This window comes from Dreissena polymorpha, chromosome 1 (genome assembly GCF_020536995.1).
Source record: "Dreissena polymorpha isolate Duluth1 chromosome 1, UMN_Dpol_1.0, whole genome shotgun sequence".
Lineage (NCBI taxonomy): Eukaryota > Metazoa > Mollusca > Bivalvia > Myida > Dreissenidae > Dreissena > Dreissena polymorpha.
Window position 1 is genome coordinate 104,871,038 of NC_068355.1, and position 23,897 is coordinate 104,894,934.

General features: G+C 36.7%; 1 protein-coding gene across 1 annotated transcript in view; it reads left to right on the top strand.

Moving 5' to 3' along the window:
- The window catches only part of LOC127865182 (protein UBASH3A homolog), a 73,764-nt gene that overhangs the window by 18,889 nt on the left and 30,978 nt on the right, over window positions 1-23,897 (top strand). Inside the window, exons 2-7 of the mRNA XM_052405154.1 lie at window positions 3,546-3,599; window positions 4,153-4,339; window positions 4,615-4,807; window positions 7,427-7,596; window positions 14,428-14,636; window positions 16,102-16,228. Of these exons, the coding sequence (XP_052261114.1) occupies window positions 3,546-3,599; window positions 4,153-4,339; window positions 4,615-4,807; window positions 7,427-7,596; window positions 14,428-14,636; window positions 16,102-16,228 (940 nt within the window). The remainder of the gene's footprint in view (window positions 1-3,545; window positions 3,600-4,152; window positions 4,340-4,614; window positions 4,808-7,426; window positions 7,597-14,427; window positions 14,637-16,101; window positions 16,229-23,897) is intronic.

Genomic DNA, 23,897 nt, shown 5'->3' on the forward strand with positions numbered 1-23,897 from the left:
GGACAAAAGCCCAAAAGCCCTCCCTTGAAATCTGAGCCAAGAATTCAAGTACCAATGATTATTTATACATTTTTTATCCAAAATCGAACATTTCCTAATGTCATTTCCAACATTTTTTGTTGTCGGCTATCCAAGATATTTATTTTTATGCTCCCGGAAATATTTTCGGTTGAGCATATAGTTGCCAGTTTGTAGTTCCTTCCTTCCTTCCTTCACACTTTTTTGACAGTTTCTCATAGCACCTTCATTTCTTCACCGATCTCTTTCATATTTGGCATGTAGGTACCTTGCATGGACTTCTACCTTTTGATGAGGTTTGAGGTCACTGGGTTCAAGATCAAGGTCACCGAGGCTAATAATAGATTTTTCCGTCACACTTTTTTGACAGTTTCTCATAGCACCTTCAATACTCTACCGATCTCTTTCACATTTTGCATGTAGGTACCTTGCATGGACCTCTACCTTTTGAAGAGGTTTGAGGTCACTGGGGTCAAGGTCAAGGTCACCGAGGCTAATAATAGATTTGTCCTTCACACTTTTTTGACAGTTTCTCATAGCACCTTCAATACTTTACCGATCTCTTTCATATTTGGCATGTACGTACCTTGCATAGACCTCTACCTTTTGATGAGGTTTGAGGTCACTGGGGTCAAGGTCAAGGTCACCGAGGCTAATAATAGATTTGTCCTTCACACTTTTTTGACAGTTTCTCATAGCACCTTCAATACTTTACCGATCTCTTTCATATTTGGCATGTACGTACCTTGCATAGACCTCTACCTTTTGATGAGGTTTGAGGTCACTGGGGTCAAGGTCAAGGTCACCGAGGCTAATAATAGATTTTTCCATCACACCTTTTTGAAAGTTTTTTATAGCACCTTCAATACTTTACCGATCTCTTTCATATTTGGCCTGTACGTACCTTGCATGGACCTCTACCTTTTGATGAGGTTTGAGGTCACTGGGGTCAAGGTCAAGGTCACCTAGGCTAATACATGTAATAGATTTTTCTGTCACACTTTTTTGACAGTTTCTCATAGCACCTTTAATACTTTACCGATCTCTTTCATATTTGGCATGTACGTACCTTGCATGGACCTCTACCTTTTGATGAGGTTTGAGGTCACTGCGGTCAAGGTCACCGAGGCTAATAATAGATTTTTCCATCACACTTTTTTAACAGTTTCTCATAGCACCTTCAATACTTTACCGATCTCTTTCATATTTTGCATGTACATACCTTGCATGGACCTCAACCTTTTGATGAGGTTTGAGGTCACTGGGGTCAAGGTCACCGAGGCTATAAAAGATTTTTCCATCACACTTTTGTTACAGTTTCTCATAGCACCTTCAATACTTTACAGATCTCTTTCATATTTGGCATGTACGGACCTTGCATGGACCTCTACCTTTTGATGAGGTTTGAGGTCAAGGTCATGGTCACCGAGGCTAATAATATATTTTTTTAAGGTGGTTATTAACACAAACATTGACAAAGCGCATCATCAGGGAGCATCCATCAGTTTCACTGATATTGTTGTTTGTAATAGTTACTTGACTTCAATAGTTACCGCCATCGTTTTTTCATGGGAGGGTTTTTGTCCGCCCCCGTTTTTTCATTGGAGGGTTTTTGTCCGCCCTGTATGAAAATGACCGGAGGGTTTTTGTCCGGGAGGGGTTTCATCCGTATTCCTGTTTAATTATCTGAATATACGGTTGTCAAAATTAAGGTCTCTTTTACACCTGTGGTCGGTGTTTTTCACGGGTTATATATCTGTGTGTAAGAGGTGTGAAATGTTTTGTATAAAACAAATTATAATTAAAATGGCAAAGCATTAATCAATTAAAGTTAATTGGTATAATAATTAATCAGTTAAGTTGTACTTTAATGTTTGTCACAACACAGAAAATGGTGTAAAAGGTTTTGTTTACAGCGTGGATCAAAAGAAAAGCATGTTTTATTGCTATTATGACTACCAGAGACCTATAGGTCTACAAAGTTATATTTATCATACAAATTTGTATTGCAATTTTATAAAAATTTGCAATTTTTATAAAAATTATATAGACAATACATGAATGTTAACCGTCATCTTATGACAGCATTATAATGAGTGCAAAATTAAATAAGCCAATTTCATTTATTAAGTTCATTCAATTTGGTGGTTTCTTGACAAAATAAGTAGGTCACTAAAGTGCCTGTACTGGTGCAAATCACCATGCCAACAAGGCATGAAAGTTGCACCAAGTTGGCAGAATTTGGTGTATTACAACCTTACAGCAGCCATAAATCAAGCTGGTGTCTTAAAATAGTCAGTCCTGCATGTTTCTGAAGTCATGTTATCAGTGATCTACTGTTATCAATTTCATCCTCACAAACTAATAAAACAAGCAGATTATCTGTCTGCAGTAATCATTTTAACAGAATATACAACATACTGCACCAACAGGATAGTATTGACAACTAGATTTGAAATAAAATGCAAAATAAATAAATTTTGACATGGTATTTGTTCTTTATGATATAAATTCACCTCGCTCGTGGAGAGTTTAGAACAATATAATTTCGTCATATTTATAGAAATCACGGCTTATTGTTAAGACAAATTATATACATATATGTAAATATCAAATAACAGAAATGAGGTAATTTTCACTTTGAAGTAAATGGCAACAACAACAAGATCAATTAAGCATAAATACAAAATCGTGTGCAGGGTCAACATCACGTTTCAACAAAATGGCCCTGTCCGGATAATAGCAAATGAAATTAAACAAATATTCTAGACAATTCTAGATTAAATGACGCGACATTTACGTAAGATTCATTCATTTCAAATCAACATTATTTGTTTTGACTACATTGTTGAAGTGTTAAATTTGAATGGTAAGTTTGGACTTGCAATCGAACATCGATCAATTTCTGGTAATAATTGTATCTGTTCATTATGTGTCATTTAAAAATGTCTGATTAAATCATAATTCAATACTTAATACAATCAAGATACGCCATGTGTGTGTACTAAGAAAACCTTCGATTTATATGTCGATCTTTACTATGACAACAGCTGATATCCATTCTTTTGCTATAAACTCAAGCAAGTGGTGTTTGACTACGTCACTTCCGGTTTGAAACAAAATGTCGACTCGATCCCGAAGTGCGAAAATTCGCCATAGTTATCAGCTGTATACTTGCTGAATACGTTGGTTTTAATCGAATGATGGCATGGATATGTATTAAAACATTATAATCTCACATAAAATGGGTATATTTTAGGATTTTAAAACCGCTGCCGGTGATCTTTAAAAGGGAGATAATTTCTAAACCTGCCAAATGATATATTGAAACTTTATTTCAAAGCGGCGCAATATGGGGCATTGTGTTTCTGACAAACACATCTCTTGTTACTAGATGCCTTTTTTATAACAGTGTGCTTTCAATAAAAATAAGCATGATAGCTGTTAGTATCTACATCCAATCTTCTTTCATGGTCTGTATGTAACTTTCTTAATTGATAAATGTCGTTATAAAATATTGTTTCTAGAGAGAAGGCACTTGCTGCAACTGGAGACAGGGGTGTTCAGATAGCCTCTGACTGGTAATCAATATCATTTATTGCTTTAAATATATAAAAGCAGAAGAAATAAGCTGTATATGTTTTCAGCAAAAATGCATTCTATATTATTATTATTGAATATTGATACATGTGTATATGTACTATGTGATTTTTTTGCCAAAAATATCCACCTCTTTTAGGCTGTTTCCTCATTGCAAAAAAACAACATTTTTCCCCAAAAGCTGAGAAAAAAAATTGCAAAAAAGCACATTTTTTCAAATAAATTCAATAATTTGTTTATTGAGTTTGTTAAACAGTGATAAAATTCAGCAGCACCATAAAATATCATTAAACATGCAGTTAAACATGTACTTATAAACAATTGGAATACTGTTATTTATTATCATATTTATACTGACTGTTTAACTTTTCCCAATAAGTTTTTGGGTGGCGCCAATTTAAAAGGCACTGGCTGTGAAATATAACAACAAAAATCACTGGTACTTACATTGAGTATATTTTTAAAGTAAGAACCATAGTATTACACATACAACTACATTGTCAAATGTGCAGAATATTCTACGGGTTTTTTAAGGCTTCTATCCCATGTCAATGACCCAGAGTTGGACAAGTGCACCCCTCGACAGTATGTACTCTACTTGTGCCCAGTGGGACCTCTTCAAGAGCAGCTTTCCTGCTTCTACGATACCTCCCTGAAGATGTGTGGCTGGAATGGGGCCCACAACTACTTCCCCCATGTCACTCTGTGTCCTTTCTTCACAGTGAGCCGACTTGTTCTTTTGTATACTGATTAAAAAAAACCATTGATTTTATTTTTGGGATGCCATCAAAGTTGCATTGATGCTAATTTATAAACGTATGGCTCAATTTAAAAAACTACATGAGGTGAATTAAGTAACGATAATATTTCTATGTTTTACACAACTATAGATGAATACAGATGAGACTAGTTTAATTGTGGTGGATTCAGTAAGGAAGCCTCCATTGTTATTGAACTGCTTATGTGTGCACATTGTAATTGTATTTTTGTGTGCAGGCAGAGGATAGCAAATCACAACTGGTGGCTCAAGCTTTACAAGTGCTTAGTATTTACCTGGAATCCTGCCCTGGCCAGTTGAAGATGGACTTCTTTAGTCAGAACAACTTTATTGGACTTTTCATGCAGGATAAATTTTACAAATACTTTGCAGAGCTTGTCAGTGTGTTTGGAAATGAATGTAAAAAACATGGTAAGATATTTTAGTTTAAATAAAAACCTATATCAGTATGCTAGGCATTGTGTTGACAGGAAAACGAGTGCATTTTAGCTCACTTGAGCACAATGTGCTCATGGTGAGCTTTTGTGATTGCCTTTTGTCTCTCGTGCATTGTGCCGCATGCAGAGTCAACATTTGCGTGGTTAACACTCTAGAGGCCAAATTTATTGTCAGATATAAATAAAATTCAGTCAACAGATTTGTGGACGAGTTGGAAAATGGTTCCGGCCACATTTATTGTCTGATATTTATGAATCTTGGTCAGAAGATTTGTCACAATGATATCTTGGACGAGCTCGAAATGGTTCCGGTAAGTTGAAAATTATAGCCACCAGGGGTTTGGGCATTTTGCCTATTATGGCTTCGGTTAAAACTTGTTAACTCTCTAAAAGTCACATTTATAGTTCAATCTTCATGAAACTTGGTCAGAATATTTGTTTTTATTATATCTTTGATGAGTTAAAAAATTGTTCTGGTCTATTGAAAAACATGGCCGCCAGAGCATGGGGCAATTTTTCTTATTTAGCTGTAGTAAAACCTTATTAACACTCTAAACATTTATTGTCCGATCATCATGAAACTTGGTCAGAAGATTTGTCCCAATCATGTCTTGGACGAGTTCGAAAATGGTTCCATATGCTTGAAAATTATGGCTCCAAGGCAGGTTTTTTTTTCCTTCTTTGTGACCCGCCCAAAAACAGCCCTTTCCCCTCGGATTTTTTTTCTGCGCAGGTGAATTTTCCCCTATATTTTATTTTCCCCACATTTGTTATGCCCCCCTTCGAAGAAGATGGGGTATATTGTTTTGCACATGTCGGTCGTTCCGTATGTCCGTCTGCCACCAGATGGTTTCCGGATGATAACTCAAGAACGCTTAGGCCTAGGATCATGAAACTTCATATGTACATTGATCATGACTCGCAGATGACCCCTATTGATTTTGAGGTCACTAGGTCACAGGACAAGGTCATGGTGACCGGAAATAGTAAAATGGTTTCTGGATGATAACTCAAGAACGCTTAGGCCTAGGATAATGAAACTTCATAGGTACATTGATCATGACTCGCAGATGACCCCTATTGATTTTTCAGGTCACTAGGTCAAGGTCATGGTGACCCGAAATAGTAAAATGGTTTCTGGATGATAACTCAAGAACCCTTATGCCTAGGATCATGAAACTTCATAGGTACATTGATCATGACTCGCAGATGACCCCTATTGATTTTCAGGTCACTAGGTCAAAGGTCAAGGTCATGGTGAATCAACTTAGAAAAATGGTTTCGGGATGATAACTCAAGAACGCTTACGCCTAGGATCATGATACTTCATAGGTACATTGATCATGACTCGCAGATGACCCCTATTGACTTTCAGGTCGCTAGGTCAAAGGTCAAGATCACAGTGACTTGACACAGTAAAATGGTTTCCGGATGATAACTCAAGAAAGCTTACGCCTAGGATCATGAAACTTCATAGGTACATTGATCATGACTCGCAGATGACCCCTATTGATTTTTAGGTCACTAGGTCAAAGGTCAAGGTCACAGTGCCAAAAAACGTATTCACACAATGGCTGCCACTACAAATGACAGCCCATATGGGGGGCATGCATGTTTTACAAACAGCCCTTTTTTTTTTTTTTAAACCTTTAAATATATAAGATAACCTGATCCAGTGTAGAAAATAGAAAGATATTGCATAATTTAATTATCTGATGCCTTCAATTTGTTTTAAAAACAGTAAAATATGTAAAATTATTTAAGACTTTCCTTTTTTCCCCAAATCCGGCGTTTCACGCGATTTTTTTCCCCTAAAAAAAGGCCAGGCCCTTTCCCCAAAATCATAAAAAAAACCTGCAGGGGGCAGAGCATTTTTCCTAAATATGGCTAAATATGTCTATAGAAAAAGCTCGTTAACACTATAGGCCACATTTATTGTCCGATCTTCATGAAACATGGTCAGAGGATTTTATCAAATGATATCTTTGATGAGTTTAAAAATGGTTCAGATTGGTTAAAAAATATGGTCACCAGGGGGCGGGGCATTTTTCCTTATATGGCTTTAGTAAAAACTTGGTTACACTCTAACAGTCACATTTATTGTCCAATCTTTATGAAACTTGGTCAGAACATTTGTTTTAATGATATCTTGGAAAATGGTTCTAGTCTGTTGAGAAACATGGTCGCAAGGGGCAGGAAATTTATCCTTATATGGCTATAGTAAAACCTTATTAGCACTCTAAATGTCACATTTATAGTTCACTCTTCATGAAATTGGTCAGACCATTTGTTCTAATGATATTTTTGGCTGCACATAACATGTCAGTTCCTTTGTATCTAAGGTGAGTGACTTTGGGCCTTTTAGGCCCTCTTGTCTGTTATAGACTTATACTTATTTATTAAGTTATATACATGAAAGTTGTCACATGTTGGAAATGGAAATATCATTTATACTGATATTAAAATGATGATAGAGTCAGTTCAGTGGACTTCTATTCACTGCTGTAGTATTTTGGGAATTGAACTAAATTAATATTATTGTAGCTGTTTCATTGGTGGTATTTTCATCAGCTTTTCCGTTGTTCACTTGCAGGAATAACGGTTGAACCTGTAAAAAAGCAGCTGCATATAACCTTAGCATACCAGTACCTAGGAGAAAACCACGAGGAGTTGATGCGTCTAGCAAGAGAGATCGACCTCGAGAGTGAATGTCAGTGGGAAGTTAGGCTGTACTCACGTGAACCCCAGGTTGGCAAGAGTGAGGTGAGAATAATAATGAATGTCTCAAATGTGCAGACAGAAAGGTTTCCAGTTGATTTGTAATTATACCCCCACAAACGAAGTTTAGGGGGGTATATAGGAGTGAACTTGTCTGTCGGTTGGACGGTCTGTCGATCAGATCGTTTTCATCCGATCTTCACCAAACTTGGTCAGATGTTTTATCTAGATGATGTCTAGGTCGAGTTTGAATATGGGTCATGCCGGGTTAAAAACTAGGTCAGGGGGTCACTAAGTGCGTTTTAAACATTGAGCATGTTGTCCACTCTCTTATTCAAGTAGTTTTCATCCGATCTTCACCAAACTTGGTCAGAAGTTGTATCTAGATGATGTTTAGGTCAAGTTTGAAGATGGGCCATGCCAAGTCAAAAACTAGGTCATGGGGTCTTTTAGTGTGTTTTAAACATTGAGCATGTGTCCGCTCTCTTATTCAAGAAGTTTTAATCCAATATCTTTACAAACTTGGTCAAAAGTCGTATCTAGATGATCTCTACGCCAAAAACTAGGTAATGGGGTCACTTAGTGGGTTTTTAGCTCACCTGTTTGCTCAGGTCAGCTTTTGTGACCGGTCTTTGTCCGTCCGTCCACATTTGTTCGTAAACACTCTAGAGGCCACATTTATTGTCCGATCTACATGAAACTTTTGTTCATGAAAGATTTTTCCCATATCTTGATCGAGTTTGAATCTGGGTCATGCTGGGTCAAAAACTAGGTTACGAGGTCAAAAAAAAGAGAAACCTTGTAAACACTGTAGAAGTCACATTTCATGCCCAATCTTCATGTAACTTTGTCAAAATGCTTGCATTAATGATATGTTGGTTGAGTTCAAAAGTGGTTCCGGTCCGTTGAAAAACATGGCCGCCAGTGGGCGGAGCAGTTTTCCTGATTTGGCTATAGAGAAACCTTGTAAACACTCGAGAAGTCACAATTTTTGCCCAATCATCATGAAAGTTGGCCAAAACATTGGTTTTATTAACCAGGTTTTCCGAAGGAAAATACTGGTTATTAGATTGGCGAATGCGGGCGGGCTGGCTGGCGAGCTGGCGGGCTGGCTGGCGGGCGGACGGAACAAGCTTGTCCGGGCCATAACTATGTCGTTCATTGTCAGATTTTAAAATCATTTGGCACATTTGTTCACCATCATTGGACGGTGTGTCGCACGAAATAATTACGTCGATATCTCCAAGGTCAAGGTCACACTTTGAGTTCAAAGGTCAAAAATGGCCATAAATGAGCTTGTCCTGGCCATAACTATGTCATTCATTGTGAGATTTTAAAATCATGTGGCACATTTGTTCACCATCATGGGACGGTGTGTCGCTCGAAAGAATCACGTCAATATCTCCAATGTCAAGGTCGCCACGACTAAAAATAGATTTTTTTTAAAAACAAACTTACAAAGGGGGTTAATTTTGTTTGTTCATTTCAAAAGTTCAGTTTGAGTTTTCTCCCTTTATCAGATTTTTTTTCACAATGAAAACCTGGTTTTGTGACAATTTTGTCCCTTGTTGATATCTTGGACAAGTAAGAAAATGGTCCAGATCGGTGAAAAAACATGGCCGCCAGTGGGTGGGGCATGTTTTCAGTATATGTATATACTAAAAACATGTGAACACTCTTGAAGTCACATTTTTGGCCCAATTTTCATGAAAATTTGTCAAAATGTTTGCCTTAAAGATATGTTGGTTGAGTTCAAAAGTGGTTTCGGTCCGTTGAAAAACATGGCCCTCAGTGGGCGGGGCATTTTTCCTTATCTCGGACGAGTTTGAAAATGGTCCAGATCGGTGAAAAACATGGCCGCCAGTGGGCGGGGCATTTTGCTCTATATGTATAAAGTAAAAACATGTGAAAACTCTAGAAGTCACATTTTTGGCCCAATTTTCATGAAATTTGGTCAGAACATTTGTTTCCTTGATACGAGAGTTGAGATCGAAAATGGTTCTTGCCAGTTGAATAACATGTCTGCCGGGGGGGGGGGGTGGGGGGGGGGGGCAGTTTTTTTATATTTATATAGTAAAAAAAGCTTGTGAACACTCTAGAACTCACATTATTTGCCCAATCATCATGAAACTTTGTGAAAAGATTGGTTTTATGTATATCTCAGATGAGTTCGCAAATGGTCCTGATCGGTAAAAAAACATGGCCGCCAGGGGGGTGGGGCAGTTTTCCTTATGTGACTAGAGAGAAACCTTGTGATCGAACACTTTAGAAGTCACAATTTTTGCCTAATCATCGTGAAACTTAGTCAATACATTGGTTTTATTGATTTCTCGGACAAGTTGGAAAATGGCTCTGATTGATGAAACACACTTTTTTGCTCACCTGATGTCTCCGTCCACATTTGGTTTGTAAACACTCTAGAATTCACATTTCTCAAGCATTCTTTATCAAAGTTGCTGAAAGATCTCCGTCAAGTTTGATAATAAGCCAAATCACATAATTAATGCCATAATTATTGCCCTTAGATTGTTCAAATTTTCATTATATTACAGTAGATTCCACTTAATTGAATATCGGATAATCAAATAATTCGGTTAATTGAATAGAAATTGAAAACGCCAAACCATTTGCATCTCTTCCCGTTGTAAAAACTCCACATATTCTGATAGGAAACATGGCTTATTCCGGTTAATTGAATAACCAATTTTCTATTGCAAACTATAATCCACACTATAATCCAGCAAAGAATGTCAAATCTCCAAGGATACGCATCTTATCGACGATTTTGACAGACACGCTCAATTGACTGCCTTTGTTTTCATTTCACACCATGCATGTATGCAGTGTCTGTCAAGCGTCACGTGACTAACATGTATAGTATGTGAGCAAGTACAATGCAAACACTGGAGTCTCCGGTGTGCAGTCAGGTGCGAACTTTCGAATGCAAACTGTCGAGTAACACACTTCAAGTTACAGTTTGTTGTCGCTTAAAAACAATTTAAGAGTGTGTTGCTGATTAAAAACAAACTGTTGACGTGTCTTGCTCGACAGTTTGCAAATAGGTGATGGAATGTTACACTATATTCTCAGTTGTGTATAAAAACCTACACAACTGCGTCACAGTAAATCATATCTAAACATGATGTCAAACAATCGAAAACGCGCACATTTGTCAAAACATCACAGTCTTAACACTGCTGATCATGTTTTAACAATAACCAAAATAAAATCCAGTATTGACCAGATTTTCCGGTAAGTCAGTACACAGTACATTATCTGTTTCAATACTAAACTACCTGAAAGAGCGTAACGTCAAAGATACAGCATTCTCCTCTCTACAAAGTTTTCCTTCAACAGTGTATATACACCCACGCTTATTTTCGCGCGCTTTTTACCAGAACAATACATGAGCAATAAATGTTGCTAGCGTAAGCGTTGGGTAAGCAATAAAATGAATATGGGAAAAATTATTACACGCACCGTATGGCGTGACATTGTACATTGCCGCATAGTTTTTGCTAACTTTTTGTTTGGGGCAAAGGAAATACATGTGGACGTTTTATTAAAAGCTAGAAAGTGTGTTTTGGATTACAAAATTTGTATTCTCATTTGGGAATTCAACAAAACATTTATATTATATTTATAATGGATTCAATATTTAATTCCAATATTAACTTACGTGTGGAAATGATGTTTTGATTATGCATGAAAAGCACAATTTCCAGGAGTATTACACCCGGTTAGTGATAACATTTATAAATACTGATTCCATATAATTGAATACTCCGGATAATTGAATATTCGGACATGACAAATGGGCTATTCAATTAAGCGAAATCTACTGTATACAAAATCATTGTAAACACTCTAGAGGTCACAATTTTGTTCCAGAATTTATGAATCTTGGTCATAATATTTATTTTTGTAAGCAAATTTTGATGTTTGGTAAGGGGGGTCAACTCAAAATATAGGTAATCAGGTCAAATCTTACAAAAACAAAAACACTCCATACGCCAGTGTTTTGGTTCAATAATGATGAAACTTGACCAGGATGTTTGTCTGGACAATATCTAGGTTAAGTTTGACATTTGGTAAAGATTGAATGAATCAACTTCTCTCAGGTGAGCGAACTAGGGCCATCTTGGCCCTCTTGTTTAACATTCAGTTTGGTGTCCGCTCTCTAATTTAAGTTGTTTTCATCCTATCTTCACTAAACTTGGTCAGAAGTTTTATCTAGATGATCTAAAGGCCAAGTTCGATCATGGGCCATGCCAGATAAAAAGCTAGGTCACGGAGTCACTGATTACGTTTTACACATTAAGCATGGTGTCTGCTCATTAATTCAAGTAGTTTTCATCTGATCTTCACCACACCTGGTCAGAAGTTGTATCTAGATGATGTGTAGACCAAGTTCGTACATAGGCCATGCCGGATCAAAAAATAGGTCATGGGGTCACTTAGTGCGTTTTAAACATTGAGCATGGTGTCCGTGTTTTTTGTGTGACGACAACATGCAAAATATTCTGTGTCAATGTGGCATGTGGGGTTGTGACAAAGCTCTAGATTTGAGGTGTTGTCACCAGGACTGTGATCCCAGACAAATAATTTGAACAGTTTTCGTAGAGGTACATAATATTATAATGTTACCTACCAAATGAGATTTATTCTGAGAAAACTGGATTTAATGTCTGTGTGTAAAGTTCAGTCCTTGATAAGCCTGTGCAGTCCACACAGGCTAATCAGGGACAACACTTTCTGACTGATCTTGATTTTGTTATAGAAGAGACTTCTTATTAACAAACATTCACATAAAAGCAGAAAATGTCCACTCTGATTAGCATGTGCAGACTGTACATGCATATAGCCCAGTTTTCTTAGAAAGGACTGCACATGCATAAGCCCAGTTTTCCTAGAACAGACTGCACATGTTTAAGCCCAGTTTTCATAGATTAGACTGCACATGCATTAAAGCCCAGTTTTCCTAGAATAGACTGCACATGCATAAAGCCCAGTTTTCCTTGAAGGGACTTCACATACATAAAACCCAGTTTTCCTTGAACCGACTGCACATGTATAAAGCCCTATTTTCCTAGAACCGACTGCACATGTATAAAGCCCTATTTTCCTAGAACCGACTGCACATGTATAAAGCCCTATTTTCCTAGAACTGATTGCACATGCATAAAGCCCAGTTTTCGTAGAACAGACTGCACAAAAAAGAAGCACAGTTTTTCTAGAACGGACTGCACATGCATAAAGCAAAGTTTTCCTAGAATGGTCTGCACATGTATAAGCCCAGTTTTCCTAGAACAGACTGCACATGTATAAGCCAAGTTTTCATTGAACAGAATTCACATGCATTAAAGCCCAGTTTTCCTAGAATGGACTGCACATGCATTAAAGCCCAGTTTTCTTAGAACTGACTGCACATGCATAAAGCACAGTTTTTGTAGAACAGACTGCACAAGCATCAAGCACAGTTTTCCTAGAACGGACTGCACATGCATAAAGCTCAGTTTTCCTAGAACGGACTGCACATGCATAAAGCCCAGTTTTCCTAGAACAGATTGCACATGCAGAAAGCCCAGTTTTCCTATAACGGACTGCCTATGACATTAAGCCCAGTTTTCTTAGAACGGACTGCACATGCATAAAGCCTAGTTTTCCTAGAACAGATTGCACATGCATAAAGCCCAGTTTTCGTAGAATGGACTGCACATGCATAAAGCCCAGTTTTCCTAGAACGGACTGCACATTCATAAAGCCCAGTTTTCCTAGAATTAACTGCACATGCATAATGCCCAGTTTTCCTAGATCTGACTGCACATTCATTAAGCCCAGTTTTCCTAGAATGAACTGTACATGCAAAATGCCCTGTTTTCCTAGAATGGACTGCACATGCATAATGCCCAGTTTTCATGTAATCGACTGCTCATGCATAAAGCCCATTCCTAGAATGAACTGCTCATTCATAAAGCCCAGTTTTCCTAGAAGGAACTGTAATGCACATGCATAATGCCTAGTTTTCCTAGAATATGGCTCAAGAAGTGCCTTATGGCTCCAGAGAAGACAAACTGACACATCTAAGATTTCAGTGGGATCTGAAAACAAGCATTTAAGAGACTGGCCAGGAAATATGGGGGGGAGGGGTCAAATTCAATGTAATGGTGAATTTTCTGAAATTCACATGAATGTTGTGCCAAACTGGTAATATGTGTATATAACAATTGTGATCAATTGATTCTGCAAAATATACCTATATACCTGTAACTATTAAATAAATATTATCGAATAAGTTAGCATTTTAAAAAATGTCTCAATCTGATGCAATACAGATTATGTACCGGGGTATTTTTGTTGATATGCATATAGAGAGGAAACCCAAAGTTGTTATGCCCTCGAAGCCACCAATATAGTTTTTGAACTTTCCGTCAGTCTGTCCGTCCGTCCGAAAACTTTAACATGGGTCATAACTTTTGCAATATTAAAGATAGCAACTTGATATTTGGCATGCATGTGTATCTTATGGAGCTGCACATTTTGAGTGGTGAAAGGTCAAGGTGAAGGTCATCCTTTAAGATCAAAGGTCAAATCCGTCAGTCTGTCCGTCCGAAAACTTTAACATTGGTCATAACTTTTGCAATATTGAAGATAGCAACTTGATATTTGGCATGCATGTGTATCTCATGGAGTTGCACATTTTGAGTGGTGAAAGGTCAAGGTCATCCTGCAAGGTCAAAGGTCAAATATATGTCTTCAAAGTGGCGCAGAAGGGTGCATTGTGTTTCTGAGAAACACATCTCTTGTTGTTATTACAATTATCAATAGTTACCTATTATTGTATTGTATAAATGTACCTCTGTGGCATTGATGTAGGTGCGGCGAGTGAGAAAATTATACCAAGCCCAACTGGATGATGAAATGGACCTTATTGAAGGAGACTGCGTGTTCATGGATGCCAGTGAGAACACGCGCAGCACAGACAAGTGGTTTTATGGCACCTCGTGGCTCACAGGCAAGCAGGGCATGTTCCCTGGCCCGTACACTGACAGGACTGCAGAGACTTGGACCTGGGCCCTGCATGGGTATGACATGTTGTCATGGTTTGATGTCATATTTTACAACTCTTGTCTGTTGCTATGATTTCATCATGTGTTGGCTCTTATCCTCCCATTATATAACAAGAGAGTTTTATAAAGAGCTGTACATTTGCTTGATCTATTTAAAATTGGATTTCTGAGTTTTGATGAAGCTTATAGGGGTTAGCAGTGTTTTTATGCTCCCAGTAGGGTGGAATATAGCATTTGAACTGTCTGTCCGTCCGTCAGTCCGTCCGAAAACTTTAACATTGGCCATAATTTTTGCAATATTGAAGATAGCAACTTGATATTTGGCATGCATGTGTATCTCATGGAGCTGCACATTTTGAGTGGTGAAAGGTCAAGGTCATCTTTCAAGGTCAAAAGTCAAAAAATACAATCCAAGGGAAGTAATAAGCTTTAAAAGGGAGATAATTTATAAACCTGCCAAATGATATATTGACATTTTATTTGGAAGCGGCGCAATTGGGGGCATTGTGTTTCTGAAAAACACATCTCTTGTTTACTCCATTTTGAGGTGTTTATGAAATTTCAACTTTGTATTTACTGTATTTGGTAAATCAAGGAAATTAATGTTGATGTTTGGCATGCATGTGTATCACATGGAGCTGCACATTTTGAGTGGTGAAAGGTCAAGGTCATCCTTCAAGGTCAAAGGTCAAATATATGGCGTCTGTTCTTCTGTCCGAAAACTTTAACATTGGTCATAACTTTTGCAATATTGATGAATATACAACTTAATATTTGGCCTGCAGGTGCATCTCATGGAGCTGCATATTTTGAGTGGTGAAAGGTCAAGGTAAAGGTCATCCTTCAAGGTCAAAGGTCTAATATATGGCTTCAAAGCGGCACAGAAGGGTGCATTGTGTTTCTGACAAACACATCTCTTGTTTATCACTGGTTTTGGTAACAAATCCCTAACTGTGTTCTTCCCTGGTCATTGTTTTTTACACTCTGGACAAAACACAGACCATTAATTTTCTCCACCTGACAAATCCATGATCAAATTTTTGTAAACATGGAAAAAACTAAACAAAAGTTACTTTGTTGTTGTCCAGTAGCATTGAATAAGCACTTCATCGAAACAGAATGACTTGTTTTTCTGTTTCATAAAGGAAATAAAGACAAAACTCATAACAAAAATAAAATATTTTAATTGTCAAAAAATACAAAATAACTTGATGCCTTTTTTCAGAAATGAGTTTAAACTTATTAAATATTTCGGGTATTGAAATGTGATTTTTTTTGCGGTTTGGAAAATGTTCAATTGGGGTTTTGTTGGTCCATGCAAAACCTTGAACAGGAATAGTCCGCCTTGTCATGAACTGGGTTGAGTCAGGCCAGTGCCTTATCACAGTATGGAGGGAAAGTAATAAAGAGCATCCAGCTTTTTCGCTCTGGATTGTTTTTCTCATTTGTAAAATTGTACCTGTACATATTCCATGTGCAGGACAGAGTTGATGGCGCAGCAGGAGACAGAACAGCGCAATGGAGAAACCAGTCATCCTCAGCCAACAGCTAGTGGTGCAGGGGAGACCTATGAAGCACTGTGGAAGCCAGTTGACGTTTATGCAAAGGTTTAGAATTTAGTCATCTTTTTTATTCCCCCCTTCAAAGAAGAGGTTGTATATTGTTTTGCTGGATGTTGGTCGTTGGTCCATCTGTCTGTCAGTAGACCAGTTCGTTTCCGATTGATAACCTGTGAACGGATTGACCAATATGCTTGATACTACCCATGTGCATTGACCCCTATCAAAATTGGCGTCACTAGGTCAAAGGTTAAGGTCACTGTCATACTAGGAGAACAAATTGTTTCCGATCAATAACGTTTGAATGGATTGACCGATTTGCTTGATACTTCCAGTGTACAATTTGCCCTTGGCAGTAGATGACACCTATTGAAATTGGGGACACGAGGTCAAAGGTCAAGATCACTGTTATACTAAGAGTGAAAACTGTTTTTGATCAATAACTTGTGAATGGAGGGACCAATTGGCTTGATACTTCCTATTTGCATTGGGGATGGACAGTAGATGGCCTCTATTTAAAGTGGAGTCACTAGGTCAAGGTCACGTTTACTCATAGTGTGTAATCATTTCCATCCAATAACTAGTTACTGATTCACATATTGGCTTTATACTTCGCATGTGTATTGGCCTTGGACAGTAGAACACCTCTTTTGCAGGCCTTTTAAGCCTATCTAACGTGTCAGAGAGTCGGACCCATTCCCAATGCCAAATATGCATATTTTTTCCCAATTCTAAAAAAATCCCAATTTCCGACAGAAATGACCGAAGCCGAAAAATGTGTTTCCCGGTAGGTTCTGTGTTTGAAATAACCGTGTGCCATGTTTTAGCGTGCCAATGGGAATACCCAGTAAAACGTCATTGTATCGAGTGTTCCATAATGCAATTTTCGTGACCTTGACACTTCAGACAAATGGCAGCCAGTTGTGTTTATGCAATTCTTAAGACACATTTTCGGTCAGAATTTGCTTTCAAATATTGAAGTGCTGGATTATTAAGAATTATCAGGTAATGTACCCGGTATACAATAAGTGATAATCATTTGTACGTATTAATTATTGTAAATTGGTTGAGAATCGATATTGAATGATGGTCTGAGGTAGAGAGATGTGGACTGGTTTTACTTTCAAGGTAACTGTGTTTCAAAAAATGGTTGCCTTAAGACATTTGGCAACTTGAATTATGAATAATAATATGTTGAACGCAGGTCCTTCGACTGTGAATATTCATAAAAAATCCTAAATGACATATCAAGCTATGTATTTTATTTGAAGTTCAAGCATAACATTAACAAAGTCTGTATTTTTATCATACACATACGCTAGCAGTGGACAATGACTGCTGCATGAAAAAAACATTTTAATACTTTTCTTAGCATTTTAGGGCAATACCTATGCATGAAAACATTAGATTTAATAAGAAAAATTAAGAAAAATAATTTCCCCAATAATGCTTTTTTTGTTAATGAAAATTCTTCAAAATTTGAAAGATTTCGCGACTCGAAAAGTCCCAATTTTGCTAGGTACTTTTTTCCAAAATAGACAGAAAAAGGCTTGTTTTGAAATTGGGGTCACTAGGTCAAAGGTCAATGTCACAATAAGTGTGAAAATCATTTCCAATCAATAACTCGTCAACGAATGGACTCTGGTCGCTTGTCAAAGGCCTGTTGTTGTTTTGTTTTGTTTATTTTTTTGGGGGGGGGGGGGGGGGCATATGTCTCAGACTGAGCAACTCTTGTTTAATTAGAAACAATTGGCACCAGCTCTATTATGTTGCAAGGTTGCAAACATGTAATGGAGGGGCGCTGTTAGTAAATTGGGCTTAATGAATGTGATCTTAATGTTGTCCCAGATTAGCCTTTGCAGTCCCCCCAGACTAATTTTGGACAACATTTTTCCTAGAATAGATTTTCTTTAAAAAGTTACTTTCTTTAAACAAACAATTCCATAAAAGCGGACAGGGGTGGGTGGGAAATGTGGTCGCTGCTTATTCTCTGTGGACTATATATGCTACTTTGGGAAGACACTACCAGATGTATTAAGCCTGGTTTTCTCAGTGCTCTGCTTAATTAAAGGTGTTTTAAAGTTCAAACAAAAGCAGTTGTCTGTGAGGTGAATAGTTAAAAACTTGATGCATATGGTTATTATCCCTGCCAAAAAAAATTTCGGAGGGAATATAGTAATTGGTCCCGTCCGCCCATCTGTCTGTGCGTCCTTCTCTCTGTCTTTTCGTCCAAAACTGTGACCAGAGCATAACTGCAAATTTATTCAATGGATTTACTTAAAACTTAGAATATTAACAGATGGCAACTAGGAAAAGTGCATTGACCAAGAACCATAACTCTATCTACCTTTGTTTTTGAATTATCTCCCTTTATATAATTTCAAAGTAAATTTTTGTCCGGAGCATATCTCTAAATCTACTGTAGGGATTTACTTGAAACTTGAAATATAAACAGATGGCTAGTCAGAGAAGTGCAGTGACTAAGAACCATAACTCCATCTACCTAGTTTTTGAATTATCTTCCTTTATTTAATTTCAAAGTAAATTTTTGTCCGGAGCACAACTCTAAATCAACTGAAGTGATTTACTTACAACTCAAAATACAAACAGATGGCAAGTAGGAGTATTGCAGTGACTAAGAACCATAACTCTATCTACCTTAGTTTTTAAATTATCACCCTTTATTTAATTTCAAAGTAATTTTTTGTCCAGAGCATAACTCTAAATCTACTGAAGGGATTTACTCGAAACTTGAAATATAAACAGATTGCAAGTAGGAGAAGGGCAGTGACTAAGAACCATAACTCTATCTACCTTAGTTTTTCAGTTATCTCCCTTTAGCTAATTTCTAAGTAAATTTTTGTCCGGAGCATAACTGTAAATCTACTGAAGGGATTTACTTGAAACTAGAAATATAAACAGATGGCAACTAGGAGAAGTGCAGTGAATATGAACCATAACTTTTTTGGCCGCAGTTTTTTTAATCATCTCCCTTTATTTTTTGTATTTTTTTATATTTATATTTTATTTATTTATAAGTTAAATTATATTTGATTTAATTTCATAGTAAAAAGTATAGCTTTCCAATTTTAATATCTCCCTTTCTCTTATTTTAAAATAATATTTTAATTTGAACACTGTAGTATTCACTGTAAAATGAATAGATGAGTTTAAGGAAAAATACAGTGATCAAGAACAGTTACTGTTTATAGTCTTCTTTTTAATTACCTCCCTTTCTTTCATTTCCATATATTTTATTCTCTACAGCATTACTCCAACACTATATAACTGATCCTTGAATTATGAATGGATGACACAGGTGCCATGTTTTACAAATACTATTCTACTCTCTTAAACAAATGCTGTCATGCAAGCAAACACATTTCGGCGGGGATTTGGCACTACTGTGACAAGCTCTTGTTCAAATGGACAAAATTAATATGTATTTGCTTCACAATACAACGATTTGCATTATACACTACATCTAGCGCAATTTCTGCATACCGCCACACATCAACATGATACAGCCCAGCGTGGCAATTACTTTCGTCACCTCGACACACCGTAATGTCGCCTTGGCAAATCGCTGTGACAGGTTCAATCAAATATGTTGATAAGAACTCGAGCACAGGCGTTATAGAGCAATATATTATTTTTTTTGCAGTATCTAATAAAACATAATAGTGTTATACAATAAATAGAACAAAAAATGTACATGATTTATCATCTCTAATATTTTTTAATATGTATCGTAATGACAAAGAATATGTTTACAATTGGTCACTTGCCAACATGATAAACTGATTTTGAAACATATTTTTTTTTTAAACGTGAACAGAAGCATCTTAATATTGTGTTATTAAATAAAGCAATATTTATTACAATATTCTTGAGAAAACGTTTTTCTTTAAAGTATGCAACAAAATGATCCTGTTACTGAATGTAATAGGTAAATACATAGTCACATGCCAACATAACAACTGATAAGTTTTCATTAAAATATCACTCAATTGAATACTGCCAAAGTCTCGAATGTATATTCAAATCAATACATGTAACAATGGAAACAGAAAATCCCTAAAATAGTCTAATATCAAATTACATGTACATGTAACATGTTTATATGTTATTTTTGGCAAGCTTTATGTACACAAACGTGAAAGCATTTTCAAAATGTTCACAAAAACAATTCTTTAAATAAACAACACGTAAAACTTCATTCAAAAACTATACATTTACCTGTAATCACCGCGAACCACCGTGACCTCGGTGGTCCATCGCGATCGCGATGGCCCACCGTGAGATCTATTTCCTGATAATGTCCGCGGTGCTCACCCACTGTCACCGCGATCTATCACAATAGATCCACCTTCAGACTATGGTCATTGTCCACTGTGGGACTGTGTTTTAGGCAGGAATAGCGCTTGACGTAGTGTAACTGCAGATTTGAAAACAATATTTAAATTAAAAATAACTGATTATGAGTTCTTAGTTTTATTTATCACATTGATTCAGCGTTTACTTTACCTATCCATGGTATGAAATTCTTTTAAAATTATTTCTTAGTACCATTTAATAAACACACAATACCCAAGCATGTACAAGTATTATTAGCTCCATTGGCCAGAGGGCCAGCGGGGCTTATGTCATGGTCCTGTGTCCATCCTGCGTGCGTCCGTCCGTCCGTGCGTGCGTTAACTTTTTCTTTAAACATCTTCTCCTAAACTACAAGTTCAATTCTGATAAAACTTCACACAAATGTTCCTTGGGTGAACCTCTTTCAAATTTGTTCAAATTATGCCCCTGTCCAGTGGAGCTAATAATACTTGTACATGCTTGGGTATTGTGTGTTTATTAAATGGTACTAAGAAATGATTTTAAAAGAATTTCATACCATGGATAGGTAAAGTAAACGCTGAATCAATGTGATAAATAAAACTAAGAACTCATAATCAGTTCAATAAATTGAATATATGCTTATATAAAGCCTTTTTTGTGCAAACTTTAAAAATTATCTTGTCCATAACCATTGGGCCTTGTGCTACCATATTTGGTATGTAGTGACATTTAATAGTTCTCTACTTTGTTTGTTCAAATTATGCCCCTGGGGTCAAATTTGACCCTGCCCCGGGGGTCACAAAAATGAACATATGCTTATATAAAGCCTATTTTGTGCAAACTTTAAAAATCTTTTTGTCCATAATTGTATGGCATAGGGCTACCAAATTTGGTATGTAGTGACATCTAATAGTCCTTTACCAACTTTGTTCAAATTATGCCCCTGGGATTAAATTTGACCGTTCCCCAGGGGTAACAAAATTGAACATATGCTTATATTGGGCCTATTTTGTGCAAACTTTAAAATCTGTTTGTCCATAACCATTGGGCCTATTTCTACCAAATTTGGTATGTATTAAAATCTTAAAACTCTCTACCAAGTTTTTTCAAATTATGCCCCTGGGGTCAAATTTGACCCTGCCCCGGGGGTCACAAAAATGAACATATGCTTAAATAAGGCCTATTTTGTGCAAACTTTAAAAATCTTCTTGTTCATAATTATAGAGCCTAGGGCTACTAAATTTGGTATGTAGTGACATCTAATAGTCCTCTACCAAATTTGTTCAAATTATTCCCCTGGGCTAAAATTTGACCCTGCCCCGAGGGTCACAAAACTGAACATATGCTTATATAAAGCCTCTTTTGTGCAAACTTTAAAAATCTTCCTGTCCATAACCATTGGGCCTTGGGCTACCAAATTTGGTATGTAGTAACATCTTATAGTTCTCTACCAAGTTTATTCAAATTATGCCCCTGGGGCCAAATTTATCTCTTGAAGGTTCCCATTAAAAAGTTGTTCAAGAAAATTTGATTCGTCAAAAAACATGGCTACAGGAAGTCGTTGAACTTTGCATGTTTATGCGTTTTTGCTATTTATTCATTATGGGATGAATAAACTATTTTCTTCTCAAACTAAAAGTTTATCAAAATACACTTGGAATAACTTTTTAATTATAAGAGATAAATGCATACATGTCGAGCGTGAAAGGTAGACCAACATGTTAACTATCCATTAATGTTAACCCTTGACCAAACAACACATTTTGGACTGCCCCAAATTGAAAGAGATTGCAGACGAGAAATAATATTGTAAAGGACTAATTATAAATTGGCTGGGTGGGGTAGAAATCATTGTGATAAAAGGAGAAATTGCTCATCATGAGCAATTTCTCCTTTTTGAAACCGGAAGTCCTGTTTTCAAAACGAAAACAAACTCTTCAGAAGGAGTTATGGTCTATTGGAAGGTCGAGAATGGCATTTGGTACTTAATCATCCCATATCTACAAAGAAATTAAATGTATAAGCTTTTTTTGCCGTTAATATGATAACCCATCAGTTCAAAAGCACGATCAAAAACATTTCTGCATATGCGCGGACCAGTCTAAGACGTTGTTTACATTATTAGTTCTAAGGTCACAACAACAACAACAAACCTACACGCATGTTAGAATGAAGCATTAAAATAACCATAACCAAAAGAAGGAAAAAGTAAAGGAAAGTTAGGTCAAGCTAATTGTTTGTCATGATATCTCTTTAAACCTCACGCCATATGCAAGTAGTGTTGCCATGATCGCAATATCTTGATGAATTATAATTCAATTTTTTGTCTCATAAATATTTACTTTGTTTAACAAACAACTTCTACAAAGTTATCATTCCTACTGCCTTTCGGCACCTCATGAACCTGAAAAACTTGTAACTTTATGTTTCCTCTGGCAAATATCTTTTATGTACAATAAACAATTTCTTCACCACGTTAACAATCCTGCTACACTCACTAATCCCTCAAGAATGAAGTAAAGTTCAGGTGATCTACGTCATTAGGTAATTTGCATATGTCATGAACTATATAAGTAACAGAAGCTTTGAAACCTACAAACACTTTTTGGAATTTTGGAAAAATATTCATGATTGAATGAAGGAACTTTCATTAATCTTGTAGAACATGCGTAGATTTGATCTTCAGCATCTCAAAATATGTGAAATAGCAAGAACAACAATATCCTTTGGAGAGATAAATGTACCTACGTTATAAGCAAAGGACCTGTGCGACAATTCCTGGGCTTTTTAGTCTGTTTAGTTAACACCGTAGTAACGTTTTCCATATATGTAAATGCTCACCCTCCCAACTTTAAGCGCCCAGTGGGACGAGAGATAGAAAGAGAAAGTCACATGCTTGAGTACATTTCAACCCATGCGCATTGCCCGCTTTTTTCGCATAAAAAAACAGTGGAGCGATACAGGGCCATCATGGCCCTCTTGTTATTAATAGTACAAAAATCCGGAAATCTGGTTCCAATATTAATGTTCACATGAAGGAAATACAAGATCTGATTTAGAATTGAATTGCATATGTTTTTACTAAACTTTTCTCTGTCTAAGAAAAGAGTGAGAATTAGTAATATGAAGTGTCATAATGCTCAACAGCAACATTGTTTATCTATGAAGCAATTAATGTTTAGTTAATATTCCCACTTCAACAAAAGAATCTTTACACCTAAAAGTTTTACGCCATAGTTCAGACAAAGAACTTACAAATTCAGTTACTGTATACACCCTCTTTTGGCTGACATAGTATGCAGATGCAAATAAAAGCAATATATAAAAATGAAGAAACTGTCAAAATGCAGGGCACACAGTAGTGAATATGCGAATAAAT